At 40.2% G+C, this 15,565-nt stretch overlaps 1 protein-coding gene across 7 annotated transcripts in view; it reads right to left on the minus strand.

Moving 5' to 3' along the window:
* The window catches only part of LOC140478845 (talin-1), a 259,303-nt gene that overhangs the window by 30,230 nt on the left and 213,508 nt on the right, over positions 1–15,565 (minus strand). For all 7 annotated transcript variants that reach the window (XM_072572382.1, XM_072572322.1, XM_072572364.1 and 4 more), the window contains 10 exons: positions 13,705–13,848; positions 13,437–13,598; positions 12,947–13,087; positions 11,474–11,655; positions 9,740–9,872; positions 7,963–8,064; positions 6,686–6,856; positions 4,256–4,405; positions 3,892–3,993; positions 3,688–3,807 (listed from right to left, as the gene is read on the minus strand). In XM_072572382.1, the coding sequence (XP_072428483.1) occupies positions 3,688–3,807; positions 3,892–3,993; positions 4,256–4,405; positions 6,686–6,856; positions 7,963–8,064; positions 9,740–9,872; positions 11,474–11,655; positions 12,947–13,087; positions 13,437–13,598; positions 13,705–13,848 (1,407 nt within the window). The remainder of the gene's footprint in view (positions 1–3,687; positions 3,808–3,891; positions 3,994–4,255; positions 4,406–6,685; positions 6,857–7,962; positions 8,065–9,739; positions 9,873–11,473; positions 11,656–12,946; positions 13,088–13,436; positions 13,599–13,704; positions 13,849–15,565) is intronic.

The raw sequence follows: 15,565 nt of genomic DNA on the forward strand, positions 1-15,565 counted from the left end.
CTGACTGTGTCCTGTTCCCAACTGCAGAATCTGTCAAACTTTGTGTTTGGCATTTTAAATGTGGGTCATCATCACATCTCCTTACCCAACGTGATGAAAAGCATCGGAACTCTAAGGCAACAGAGCAACTTGGTTGAAAGTTCACAGACAAGACTTAGTGCACTTACTTCCAGGTATCCTATGCACATATCAGAAAACCCCATTCCCCACTTTTGAGCAAGCATCCATTGCTTTGCCAACTTTCAATCCAGTCCAATATTATCAAAATGGCCAAACCATCTCAAAGTTGACAGCATGGCTCAGGGTTCTGTTCTTCCCAGCTAACTCACATTATGTGGAAGGAGACAACGTGACAACTGCATCATAAACTTTTCCAAAGTATGAATTTCAAGTCATATCCCAAAACGCAATCATTTTCTATGAGGACACGAAATAATTTTGTCTAGGTCTCTTGGCATTCGCACCAATACAGACACTCTCTGGGTTGCAAACAGGTTCCATTTTGGAGTCTATTCACAAATTGATTTGTACGCAAGTTGGAACATAATGCAAGGCAACATAAAACAGCCAGAAGTACAAGAGACGTTCGTATATCAGTTCATTAAAATTTTACCAATGTGATCCCATGTAGGGTTAAGTTGTGCATTCAGAAATCAGGGATCCCCTGTACCTGGTGGATGGGGCTATATAAAAATTACTCTCCAAGCTATATCATGCACATTATTCAAAGAACAAACTATGCTCATAAAAAGATACAAAAAATGTTAACAACACAGGACATTTGCATCTTAAATCTGAAAGATGTACAGCATTACATTACTGGTAAAGAGCTAGGAACTAATTGATAGATGCCACTGCAGTAAAGTTGTTAAACACCAATGAAGCAATACATCAGCCTTTCGAAAAAAAAGAATTGTACTTGATGAAATTCAAGTATGTTGAATATAAAAATTATTATTTTGAACTTACGGGAACCAGAAAACAGAAAAGAGAGTTGTTAGCCCAGTTAACCAAGCAGCTGATTTGTTCATTGAGTGAGAATCTGCTCAAAACATCCAAAGGGTTTACAGCCTGGTTAACAAACCTACATTTTGAAAGCAAGGAGACCTTTATGGTGGTAAGGGGATGTAGTCTGCTAGGACTAGCTTGATCGCCTTTGAGATGTTGTCAAGACATTTCTTGGAGTTCGGTATCCTAAATTGATCATGGACCAGTTTGAGCCAAAGGGCCTGTCTCCATGCTGTAGGACTCTATAACTCTAATTATTGTCTTTTGCCTCTCTCATGTGATTGCACTCTGCAATCTTGACACATTCAGTGGTGGTGGACAATTAACTTACCAAAGGAGGCTGCCCCACAAACATCCCGACCCTCAATAATAAGGAAGCCCAGCACATCAGTGAAGGCTGAAGCATTTGCAATGACTTTCAGTCAGAAGTGCCAACTGGATGATCCATCTTGGCCTCCTCCAGATGTCCCCAGCATCATAGATACCAGTTTTCAGCCAATATAATCCACTCAATGTGATATCAAGAAACAGTTGGAAGCACTGGATATTGCCAAGGCCACGGGCCCTGACAACATTTAGCCAATTGTATTGAAGATTTGTCCTCCAGAATTTGCTGTGCCTGTAACCAAGCTGTTTCAGTACAGCTACAACACTGACATTTACCGAACCATAAGGAATATTTTCCACAAAAAACAGTGTCAATCCAACCTGGCTAATTAATTCCCCAGTTTACTCTCAATCATCAGTGAAGCGATGGAACAAGACATCAAGCAGCATGTCCTCAATAACCTGCTCAGTCACGCCCAGTCTGAGTTGGACCAGGGCCACTCAGCTCCTGACCTCATTACAACCTTGATTCAAACATGAACAAAAGAGCTGAATTCCAGAGGTGAGGTGAGGAGAGAGGAGACTGACAGCACTTGACATGAAGGTTGTATTTGACAGTACGTAGCGTTAAAGAACTCCAGCTGGTACTGAAGAAAAGAGCTAAAAGTGCTGGGAATAAGTCAGCTCCAGGACACATTTGCAGGCATTTCTCTGGCCCAATCATCTCTAACTGCTTCAGTGAACCTTCCCTCCATCATAAGGTTAGAAGTGGAGATTTTTGCTGATAATTGCACAATGTTCACAATTCATGATTCATCAAATACTGAAGTAGACCATGTTCAAATTCAACAAGACCTGAACAATATCCAAGACCTGGCAACCTATGAAACCACATCTGGACTACTGAGAAGAGTTTTGGTCCTCTTAAGGAAATATACCATTTCACTGAGTTGGGAGGGGAAGGGTGGTGGTGGCGGCATTCAGAGAAGGTTAACTAGGATGGTCTTTGGTACAGAGGAACTGTCTTACGAACAAAGGCCAAACAGGTTGGGACTCTACACGTTGGAGTTTAGAAGAATGAGAGGTGATCTCCTTGAAGGGGATTGTCAAGGTAAATGCTGAGAGGATATTTCCCTTCATGGGAAAGTCTAGGACCAGAGGGCATAGTCTCAGAATAAAGGGAGGCCAATTTATGACTGGGATAAGGAGGAATTTCTTCTGTCAGAGGGCTGAACATCTTTGGAACTCCTTGCCACAGAAAGCTGGGACAGAGTCCTTCAATATTGAAGGCAGAGACAGATTCTCCATGAATCAGGGAATGATGGGTTACAGGGAAGGGCAGGAAAGTGTACATGAGGCATGTTGGATCAGTCATGATCCTATTGAATAACACAGCAGGCTTGAAGGGCCAAATGACCTATTCCTGCTCCCATTTTCTATGGTCTTATGGCTGAAAAGTGGCAAGTCTTGCCACATAAGTATCCGGCAATGACAATTTCCAACAACATACTCTAACCAACAGGGATTGACATTTAATGGTATTACTATCACTGAATCTCCCACTACCAACATGCTGGGGCTATCATTGACAAGAAACTTAACTGGACTAGCCATATAAATACTGTGGCTATGAGAGCAGGTAAGAGGCTGAGAATCCTGCAAGGAGTAACTCACTTTCCGACTCCTTTTCCAACAGCCACAAGACGAGTCAGGAGGGTGATAGAATGCTCAACACTTGCCTGGATGGGTACAGCGTCAACAGAAAAAGCATGACATTATCCAAGACAAAGCAGCCTGCTTGATTGGTATATCCACTCCCTCCCCAATGCTCAGTATCAGCAGTATTTACTATCTACAGGAAACTCACTAAGGTTCCTTCCAAACCCACAATCACTACTAAGGACAAGGACAGCAGCATGTGGGAACAAGGGAAATTTCCCTTCTCAGTCACTCACCATCCTGATGTGGAAATATACTGCCATTCCTTCCTCCTCACAGAAAATGCATTGTAACAGCTCAGGAAGTTAGCTTACCAACATCTTAAATGAATTAGAGATGGACAATAAATGTTGGTCCAGCCAGCCAAACTTTCAAACCATGAATTGGATAAAAACAATGGCGCTGTTGGTTGGTCAGCAAATTGGAGAGGCATGTGTGTCTGTGTGTAGGGCGACGAAGGGAATGAGATTGTGCTGTGCACAAATTGCACTGTTGACAGTACTGAACAAACTTGCTGGATGAGTTTAAACATTTCCCCATTTATCACACTCAATCTTGTATGCCATGATATGTGCAATTGTATGCAGAAATAAGATACTCCATATTTTGACAGGCAGCACAGCACTGACTTACCTCCTCATTTTCAGCAGTTAGAGCTGCAGGTTTGGCTTCTTGTGCCAGATGCCCATAGTCATTGGTAAGTTGGTTGGCCAAAGACCCCAGTTCATCTGGATTGGTGGTTGATTTAGTCACCTATGAACAGAATCTAAAATGAGAAACAGCAATACAAGTTCAAACAAAGCACACTGAAGTCAAATCTAAATGACTGACACCCACCATTTCTTGAACGGTTACAGCAATAGCTTTGGCAGTCTTCACCATAGTGGTCTGGTAGTCAACAAATGAACCATCTGGCTCATCCGGAGCACTTTCATCGATCTAGGTTCAAAGCAAAAATATGCAAATTCTTGTTGGTACCAATGCAAACAAAGCGGCTATTGATGGATAGTCTGAAATGTCAACACTATCCATATTACATTGAAAACTGCAGAGTTACAAACATGCTTTTCCAATAGTACAACTGATAACTATGATTAACAATTTAAAGGTTTTCAGTTTTCATGGCTATGGATGAACCAAACAACATCGCATAGGAATTTTTACACAGTTGTTAAGATTTATAACACGATAACGATCTCACCTTGTTTATGGCCTGATTGATGGCATCCACCATTCCACTCACAACACCTGCAGCACTGGCTGCATCGCTAAGTGTTCCTGACAGGTCCTCCACAGCTTCCTTCATCATCTGCACAGACTCATCCAAAGCATCCTGTGTTTGAGCTGCTTGCTAGAGGAAATAAGGGATAAATGTTTGATGCTACTTCAGCACACAAAATACACAAATTAAACTCCATTATGGTAGTTATAACATTGTAATTTTAAAATGCTCTATCTAATTTTGCTCCTTAGTGACTGACCTCTGGATCTCCCATTACAGAAAAGTCATAACAGGTTTTACAGCTTGGCAAAAAGGCCTTTCGGGTCATTATATCCACATCAGTCATCAAATATCTATCCACACTAATCCCATTTCTCAGCACTTGGTTGGGAACTTTCTATGTTTCAAGTTCTCATCTAAATAGTTCTTAAATGTCTTGAGGGTTCCTTCCTATACCATTCTTTTAGGTAGTGAAAAACAACATTTTTCAAACCACTCCAAATCTCCTACTCCTTCATTTAAAACTGTGCTTCTGAGTTACAGATCCCATTAAGGGGAAGGTTTCTCCCTGTCAACCTTGTCTATGCTCCAGCCACCCCAAACGTTTTTTTTTAATCCCTCTAATCCAGTCCTCTCCTCAGCCTTCTAATGCTCAGAAGGAAAAACCTCAGCCTATCTAGTCTCCCTTCATAGCTGAATCACTGCAGTTCAGTCAATATCACTTCTTCACTTTCTCAAGTACAATCACATCCTTCCTATTGTGTGACAGCCAGAACTTCAGCTGTGGCCTATCTAACATTATATGCAGCTCCATCATAACCACCTTGCTCTTGCATTCAACACTTTACAAATTATTTGGAGATGCCGGTGTTGGACTGGGGTGTACAAAGTTAAAAATCACACAACACCAGGATATAGTCCAACAGATTTAATTGGAAGCACTAGCTTTCAGAGCACTACTCCTTCATCAGATGGTTGACCACACAACCACCTGATGAAGGAGCACCACTCCGAAAGCTAGTGCTTCCACTTAAACCTATTGGACTATATCCTGGTGTTGTGTGATTTTTAACTTTATATTTAACGAACAAAGGTAATTATCTCATATGCCACCTTATCTACCGGTCTTGTTGCCTTTAAGAAACAAAATAGTTTCTCTTCAACCATGCCTTCAAACTTCTTTTAAATTTTAGGTTAGATTAGATTGAGTTTTGCAGATGACTGGGCAATGATAATAAAATCAAATGTGTGCAATTTGCATTCATAACGGAACCCCCTTTGGCATAATTTTGGAGAATGCATGTTTTTGCCTTACCTAAACCAATATAGGTTTAGGTAAAGCAATAAACCAACACTGAGGTTCAGTGCTCAAAACCAAAAGCAGTTCTTTAGAAGCTGACAAATGTTCAACACAACCCACTTGAGATAAAGATCATCAATTCATTAAACTTTAACTACTTTTTGTTAAAGTGCACAAAAGGCTTTAATTATCTGTTGTAGTCATATTAGATGGAAACAGTGTGTTACATTCTGAATAGATTATTTTATGCTTCCTGAAAATAAACATTTTTACATTTTCCCAAATTTTATTTTATTTGCCCAATATTTGATCATTCATATAATATATATGCATCTGTTTGTCGCCTACTTATGTCCCCATCACAACTAAGATTCCTACCTATCTTTGGAGATATATGGAATACTTGTCTTTATCAGTAAGGACAGAGAATACATGGAACCAGTTGTTTGGGAACCATGGTTGGCATAGATGAGTTGGACCAAAGGATCTGTTTCTGTGCTGTGAAACTATCTGGCAGGTGGTGCTGGAATTGTATAAATTTTAGTTTAGCCATAGCGGATGTAACACATGCAGTTCTGGTCACTGCTGTATAGCTAAGAAATTATTAAATTAGAGAGGTTACTGAAGAGATTTATAGGGATACTGCCCAATAGATTTTCTTGTACTTCAGAGGTTAATATTGTCGTTAGTGTGAACTGGAAGACCTCAGTCCTTCTGTTGATAGATGTAAGGTAAAAGACAGTTTTGAAGTAAAGTTTATTTCAGCTAAGAGTGGTAGAGATATACGAACTCACTATTTAAAAGGGTAACAGAGGAAGAAAGTGCCAGTATTTATGAAGTACTTGGATATGTTCGTGAAGTACTATATCCTAAAAAGCTGGAAAATGAGATTAGGTTGGACGGCTACATGCCAACTGATGCAGGCACAATGCACTGAATGGCCTCCTCATGTGCTGAAAATTTCTATGAAACAACAACTATAGAAATGCATAAATACCCTCCTCTGTGTCTAGGCTGTAAAGGTCTGCATGTGCTTAAAACAATTAGGCATTTGCAAACATAACCCAAATATAGCCACAAACCTTAAATTCCTGAGCACATATGTTTACCTTTGGATTGCCGCCTGCCTCTTTAGCTGTGTATAACAACTGAAGCGCAGATTCTGCCAGCGTCTTGGTCTGGTCCAACAAATTCATCTGCTGCTGATGATTGACAGCCTTTGATGCTGCACCAATTGAGGCCATGGTAAGTGGCTCAAAGTAACTCACCATTTGAGATACCTGTAAAGTTTGTGACATACCCAACCATGAATCAGAAAAGATACTAATTCACTACTGAAGTGTACTATTTGGCAGAAGCACACAACTGTTTAAGGTAGAATACTAAAATTAAGTACCGAACACTGGAAAACATTTTAAATTGATTCTCTAAAACCTTTGAATTCAAATACAAACAATGCATTATTTTTGAATATGGAATAGAAGAATTATCAAATAATCTCAGATTACCAGTATACATTTGAAGAACATGAAGATATGCAAGAGAACTGCAAGCACCTTACTTAAGCCTTATTTGACAATAGTGATATTGCTACAGAAAATCATTTAAATCATTTGAGGCCAATGAAGTCAGAACCATATGGAAATGTTACTGTGAGAATAATGTTCGCAAATACATTGGCCTTCAATTCATAATGAAGATAAGGCATTTCTAAACTGTTAAAATATATTTTATTTTGCAGTGTTCTTAATCTGGTTTCTGGGAGCTCACATCCCAGAGTCAATTCCTTACATTTGTAATGCTCAATATAACTTGCTTATCCTAGTGACAAATTTGTAAATACCCAAAACTGTTAGGTTTAGGGGAACTGGATTTAGCCAAGAAAGTAAAAACCAGCTCACACATGTTAGTCATCGGGAATCTAAACATTAAAGAAAATACTAATACAAAAGTTAGCAGCAACTGAAGGATTTCACATGTTCTCCTTTAATTTCAGTCTTCAACCTTTTCAATTTTGCCCTTCTCTCTCCTTTGAGATCGTCACAGGAAGAACACAAGAGGGGTGCTCACTTTCTGAAATGTTTTCAAATCAAAGCATCTGGGCTCTACTTTGTACCCTTCCAAAATCTCCGACTGAGATGGGTAATTGGCAAGTTGAGTCAATGTTTTGAAAATTAATAAATGACTCCAGTAGTGGATTGAAGTGCCTATTTCTTTGATTTATCTGAGTAAAATGTCTCAATGTATTGCCCTCCCACAGTTGACTACACATGGTTTTGTATGTAATAGCTACAAGCTTTAATTTTGTACATTTTTATTTATCGTTTTAGAAAGTCCACACTTTCTCTGTTGCAGAGGAGATGCCAGGAATTTATTGTCCTTTTACCTTGTGTCCTAATTGTGAAGCCTCAGCCCGAGCTGCAGTTGCAACAGGGTCAATGAGATTGCTGATTTCTTGAACTGCTCCAGCCATTTGGTCATGTAATGCCTAGTGAAAAATTGGAATAAAAAGTTACAAACTTCAGAAGGTACAAAGCAAGGTGACAATGACCAGATGTTTAAAAAATATAATTTACTGATGTCACTTAAGGAAAATTGATTGACCAAAGCATCAAGAAAAATTCACCAGTTCTTCCACAAACTAGTGGCACAGTATCTTCTAAAAGCGTCTAAAGTGGCAAATAGGACCTTGGGTTGAACTTGTCATCTGAAATTCTGCATTCTCTAACTCTATGGGACACCTTCACCACTGGGAGTGCCTATCTGCACTCACTACTCCTGTCCAGTCTAGGATTGAACCCTCAACTTAGTGAGGCAATGAAGTCCTCTAAGCCATTGTTCACAGCAATTGCTGTTTGAGAAACCACATGCTCATTTTCACATTTATTTTCTGCTAAGTTCCTTACCTTCGGATTTAGATCTACACTTTACCCTGGTCACCAGATCAGGTCAAATTTAAACTCATGGAAATATTGCCACAATAAGTGTTTAAGAGGTTGGTTAACATAATAGCACATCTCATCCATGTATCCTCAAATCTGGCAAGTGCCAGTTTTGATGTGTGTAGGGTGGGCATGCGGGAAGGTAGGGACGCGTGCGCGCACAGGGGTGGGGTTGGAGGAGGGGGTAGAACTGCGCGTGCAGGTGGGGAGGGAGATATGCATGCGCGGGGTGGGAGGGAGGGCTGTGTGAGTGTCTGAGAGTGAGAGAGTGCGTGTGTCTGAGGGACAGAGAGAGAGAGAGAGAGAGAGAGAGAGAGAGAGAGAGAGAGAGAGTGTGTGTGTGTGTGGAGTGAGTGAAAGTGCGTGTGTGTGTGGAGTGAGAGATATGTGTGCATTTGGTGGCGCAGGGAGATGTGCATACATGTGAGATGGAGGGGGAGGTGAGTGCGCGTATGTGTGTACGGATGGAGATGTGCATGCATGTGGGGTGGGGGGAGATGCGTGTGTGCATGGGTGTGGAGAGAGACGTCTGTGTGGGAAAGTGGGGATGTGTGCGCGCGCGGAGTGGGGGGAAGATGGGTGCACGCACGGGGGGGGTGGGGGAGGATGGGCGCACGGAGGGGGGGGGGTGGGAGGATGGATGTGCGTGCTGGAGGGGGTAGAAGGTGGGTGCATGCGCTGGGGGGGGGGGGTGGTGTTGTGTGCTCGCGCTGGAGGGGGAGGGGAGATGGGTGCGTGCGCTTGGGGGGGGATAGGTGCGCACTCTGGAGGGGAGGGGGAAGATGGGTGCGTGCGCTAGAGGCGGGGAGAAGATGGGTGTGTGCGCTTGCGTGGGGGGGGGGGGGGAGGAGGATGGGTGCGCATGCTGGGGGGGGGGTGGAAGATGGGTGTGTGCGTTGGAGGGTGGGGGTAGGAAGGTGGGTGCGCGCGCTGGAGGGAGGAAGATGGGTGCGTGCATGGGGGGGAGGATGTGTTGTGTGTTGGGGGTGAATATGTTGTGTGTTGGGGGGAGATGTGCCTGTATGGGGGAGGGGAGAGGTGTGTGTTTGGGGGTGTTGCGTGGATCAATGGGATTGCACATCGCAGTATCATGCCTTTGTTTACTGCAAAATGTGTAGCAAAAATCTTTGATTTCATACATCTTTATATTGAAACAATGAGACACAGAAACATAATTAAGTTGCAGAAGATCACTAAGTGAGGAAAGCAGATGCTGCTCACCTCTTGAGAGATGCCTTCCCGTGGTGCCAACTGCTGACTAATTGCTGCCAAAGATGCCTGGTCAACATCCTTGATGCATTGGTTAAGAACATCAATAGCTTCATCACATTCTCTCTGTCCAGGGGCTTTATCTCTGAAGACCAGAAATAAAACATGCAGCATTAATATCATGTTGATGTTTATTATTACACAAAGACCTCCCAAAGCTTTAGAGTAATAAATTTCGAATCATTATTTATCCTAGATCATTTCAATATCTTCAACACATATTAAAGAAAACGCTACCGATAATTTTAGATTAGATTGGATTATCTACAGTGTGGAAACAGGCCCTTTGGGCCAAGTCCCTCTGAAGAGCAACCCACCCTAATCTATTTCCCTCTGACTAATGCACCTAACACTATGGGCAATTTAGCATGGCCAATTCACCTGACCTGCACATATTTAGACTGTGGGAGGAAACCGGAGCACCCGGAGGAAACCCACACAGACACGGGGAAAATGTGCAAACTCCACACAATCGCCTGGGGCTGGAATCGAACCTGGGTCCCTGCAGCTGTGAGGCAGCAGTGCTAATCACTGAGCCACCATGCCGCCCTAGGTTTTAGGGGAGAAATGTGAGAAGTGAGGGAGAGGAGCCAGGGTAGGTGAGCAAACATCGGGGAAATGAGTGATTAGAGCTTGGTGCAAGTTAGTATGTGAGAAGCAGAGTTTATATTTAGAGTTTATGGAGGATGGAAGCTGTATTTTGATATCTTTGCGAGGAACAAGGTCCATTTCAATAAAGCAAGTCAGATTGGAAGAACATATATTTAAAGGCAGCTGTATCAAAAATAGCTGCAAATGAGACAAGTCAGCTGTTCATTAAAATCCATCTAAACACATCACGATTGTCATATTCAGGATTCAAATTTAAATTTGATTCAAATTCAAAATGTAAAAATATTTCACCTAACAGAATTTAATAGAAGCATTTACAAAAAATAATGTGAACATCAAGGCTGAAGAGTACAACTGTGTCAGAAATTATAAAGACAAAGCCCAAAGCATAGAACGGATCACTGTACTTGGTTGTGTTTTAGCATGTTTTTGACATATGATGATGTGCCAGGTCTGAGAAATTTAAATCTGGGATAGTTTTTAATGTTGATGGCCCTATTTTTCATGCAAGTTTTGTGGCTATGGAGTTATATTAAATGACATTATGGACAGCCACTACTGCAACTCACAGCAGTCTAAGTAATGCTGGGAAGAGTTGGGTTAATAAAATCATCAGAAAAACTAATACAAGATTGTGCTTTTTATAGAAACAGACTGTCCACCATCCTTTGATTTATCCTAAAAGGCCTAGCAAGACACATTGTCTTTTATAGTCCACGAATACAAAATAACTAACAAGAGCACATACAGTTCCTTTAAAGGAGGACATATCATTGGAGTATATACTTTATTTGGAATGGATTGTCAATAGATGGAACAGGCCAAATAATTTTTAAAAAGCACTGGGAATGTATTACCGCATCTTACAATAATCTACAGGAACAAGGCTTAGGAAATTTAGATTTAATCAAAATCTCAGATCAATATTCTAAATACTTAATACAGCACCAGATAATTTTTAAAACTGAAGTTGTTAGGGCCAACTTTAAATAAAGAAGAAAACAAACTATTACACAAGCAAGCTTTAGTTTTAAACACAAAGCCTCAAAACAACTGTTAAATGGAGGGAGGTACCTGATGGAAGTTATGAGTTTCTTGATAGAGTCAGAGACCGTTCGAGAATGTCCAGCCAAGACAGACCATTTTGGTGGGTCTTTTGGGTTCACAGCAAGGGAGCGAGCAGTTTGAATGAGACCTGTTGAACTATCCAGCATGGTCTTTGCAGCCACAACAATGGGCTCCATGGCTTTAAGTCCCTGCCACAAAAATGCAAATATATGCATATATTGTTAGGAAATTTAAAGGACTATTCACATTATTTTATGGACGTTTGCTGAAAGAGTAGTCAATTGTTCAGCTAGATATTTGGTGCCCTCATATGGACAAGTACTGGAAATTACTGAAAAGCAAAATACCACAGATGCTAAAAAGCTGAAACTGACACAGAAAATGTCAACACTTCTGGCAGCACCTGAAGAGTCTTGTTGGACTCAAACCATTAACTTAGTGTCTCTGTACAGATGTTGTCAGAACTGGTGAGTTTCCTCCAGCATTGCGTGCGCGCATGTATGCGTTACTGGAAATTATTCAGCGATTATCTGCTTGACTGCGCTATTTAATATTTTATGCAAAAGGTATGAACAACTCATGCAACTACCTGAGCTAGTCTTTGCCTTTAAACCAATTGTATAAGACTGTTGAGGGTAGTTTGCTTCTCTCAGTTCAGTGTGGTCTGATCTCAGTATGTAAAACCAGAGACTGGAGTCCAACACCATTCATTAGAATATAAGAAAAATAGAGTAGAAGATTTGATGCTGACTCCATCATTCAGAGGAATCAAACAGGATCTTCAACCTCCACTTTACTTTTCTTACCACTCTCCATACCTCATGATCCCTTAACACCCAAAAACCAAAAGTTCTCTGATGAATGGATGCTGCTTGACCTGCTGTGCTTTTCCATCACCACTCTAATCTTGACTCTGATCTCCCGCAACTGCAGTCCTCACTTTCGCCTACACCAAAACCCTGTCTACCTCACTCAGAAATCTATACAACTATGGAGAATCCATAATCGTCTGGAATAGGGAATTTCAAATATTTACGACTTAAGTGCAGAAAGTTATTTTCATCCCAACACTAAATGATTGGCTTGGTATCCTTAAACCGTGCCACTACGATCCAGATTTCACAACCGGGGAAACCACCTTTCAGAGTCTACCTTGCTAAGACTGCTCAGCATCTTAAAATTGAGACACTTCAATAGTACATTAGAGATAAATACATCTAAAACTAGACAAGGTATTCACACTCGCATTCTTCATCACTATCAGCACTGAATTTATTACTGTTACCTGCACCACTTAGATAGATTCTCGAGTGATCTCAAAGTATGATTTTTCTGTCATCACTAGCTTTTTTGGCCAACGTTTACAGAATTGACGTGAAGATTTACGCATTCTTATAAATTACAAATGAAGACACTTGATATTCATGTGAGTCAAAGTACTTTTTCTACAACATGGAAGTAGTTTTGTTTATAATATACCTCAGGACTAATCTGAGCTGGAACACTGACAAACTCTGGGTTGGAAGCAAAAGCTGTCAGATTCTCCACTGCTTCAATTAGAGGAACAGTTGCAGCTCGGCAGTTCTCACGGTTTTCATCTGTAAATGTACCATCCAGTGCCTATGTTAACACAAAATGAATAAAGGGTTAAATTGTTCCGGGTTTGGCAGTATGTCCAAAATAACATATAAATTACGTCCATATTAAAAATAAGGAGTTACCTTCATTTAACAGATTGGACTATGTTTTTTTTAAGCATTAAAATGTACCAATTACATTGATCTCTAATGGATCAAACTCTGCAAATCCGAGAGCAGATGGAGCTCTAATAAATCCACCACATTCTAACTGAGCAGTAACTTTGTCTAAGAAATAAGACTGACTTTTCCATGGTCAACTCATGACTAGCCAACTAAACCATAAATATTTGTTACCAAACATCTTTCAGCAAACATTTTTTGGGAGATACCTTGATTGCTTTCACAAGGTTGGCTGTACTATTCGCCACCTCCTTGGCTGATTGAACAAACTGTCTCTTAGCAACAGGATTGGAAGTCTTGGATGAAGCTAGACGACAGGCGTTGCACAAGGCAGAGGTATGCTTTGCAACGATAGTGGCAGCAGACAAGACCTAAGTTGAGAGAAAAAAAAAAGCCCAAGACTTCTCTCAATGATCTGTGGCGCTTCAAAAGCAAGTTTACAGATAAAAACTTCAATAGTATAAGAATTGACATTACCTGTGACTGTATGCAAGCTGGATCCACTAGGTTCTGACAAGCCATTTGGATCGCTTGATTAGCTCGTGCAAACTGTGCTGGGTCTACTAATCCTTGCTGACCGGCGTGGCTGTTGGGATCAGAGATTCCTACAAGGTATGCTGCCTGGGGGTTAAAATTTTTTTAAAAGTTATGAAATCATATTTAAGCAAATATACTGGTCAAATTTCTGTCCCCCTCATAAGTTTCTTGCTACCTTCAATCTTGCGGTTATAAAAACAGAACAATCAAATTTCACACCCTTTTTATCAGTCTGGCCAAATGTGAAACTAAACATTTATATTTTCTTTCTTCACATCCATCAGAAATGTCAAATGGTAAAACAACACAGTAATGCCTAAGCTAAACAAAATCGGAAAAGTAAAAGAAAAGGGACCTTTAGCTTAGTTCATCAGCTAAATGATTTGAAATTTAAAAAATCTATTTATGCTTCTTTTAATTGTAAGAATTTATATTCCAGTAACTGTGAATCATCACTCAGTAGATATGATAGTGGTCAAGAATAGAGTGGTGCTGGAGCAGCACAGCCGGTCAGGCAGCATCCAAGGAACAGGAAAATCGACATTTCAGGCAATAGCACTTCATCAGGACTGTGTCAAGTCAGCAAACACATAGCTGATGCCCAGATGACAACAGTTACTAGTCAAGAGATTAAATAGTTTTAAAAGTCAATCCTGCTTTAAACATATGACATGCCTTAACACATAACATGGAAGTGACTTAAAGGCTCTGCTCACTTTCACTTGGGAACATGTCAGTTTGAAGTAATTTGAATGTTAAGAGTACTGCCATTATTCTACTCTTGAAATGACAATCCTTAATGTAAAGCTCCTGACAATGCATTTTTGATTTGACATTATTATGTCATTCCACTAGATCAGTAGTTTATTCAGATGAAGATTAAGGTTGTCACAATTAGGTCAAAATAAAAATGCAGGGCTATGTGGAGAAAGCTGGGAAGTTTCTCTTGCAGAGACCCATGGGTGTAATGGGCAGAATGACCTCAGCCTGTGGTGTAGCTGTTCTCGGAATACAAAATTCAAAAAATGTAATATTCCTTCAGACATATATTTAGTTAAGGACAGTCAAAAATTATTTGTTGATAGCAAGCTGTATTTGATCAAGTTGCTAATTTATCAAATTGATGCATCCTGATGATTTAGACTTGGGTACAGGGAGCATAATTCTAAAACTTATTAATACTACAAATTTAGGTATATTCCTAAACAATGGAAAATAATTTAAAAGACTGGAGATGACAGACAGATTATTGGAATAGGTAAAGACGTGCTTGGCATAATTTAGTTAAATAATTAAGTGTTAATAGATTTTTAAAAGCCATAAAGAACACTTGCAGGAAATCTATTGAAGGGTCTTGATAATCAGAACTACGCACAGGTAGCCATAAAAAGGCCAATAGAATTTTGAATTTACATAAGGTATACGCATTAAAAATGCAATTTATAAAGTACATTAATTGAAACCAAAATGGAGCAGTGTACATCGCAGGCAGGATATTAATGCTATGTAACAGATAATTTAAACTCATTAGGAGAGAAAACTGAGGTGGGACAGGATATTGGGGTTCTGCCCCCTAAAGAATAGGGAATTGAGATTTATTAAAAGATTTTCATAATTATGCAAAGTTTTACTAGACTATTCTACTTGGTTGAGAAGTCAGAGATGGGGAATCATCAATTAAGAAGATCAAGCTCATCACAAGAGCGAGGGGTAAGATGAAAAAACATTTCTGTAAAGTTGTTGGAACAGGAATACTTCACCACAAAGTAATTGCAAAAATGAATATACTGCGTAGTTTAAT

This window comes from Chiloscyllium punctatum, chromosome 1 (genome assembly GCF_047496795.1).
Source record: "Chiloscyllium punctatum isolate Juve2018m chromosome 1, sChiPun1.3, whole genome shotgun sequence".
NCBI lineage: Eukaryota > Metazoa > Chordata > Chondrichthyes > Orectolobiformes > Hemiscylliidae > Chiloscyllium > Chiloscyllium punctatum.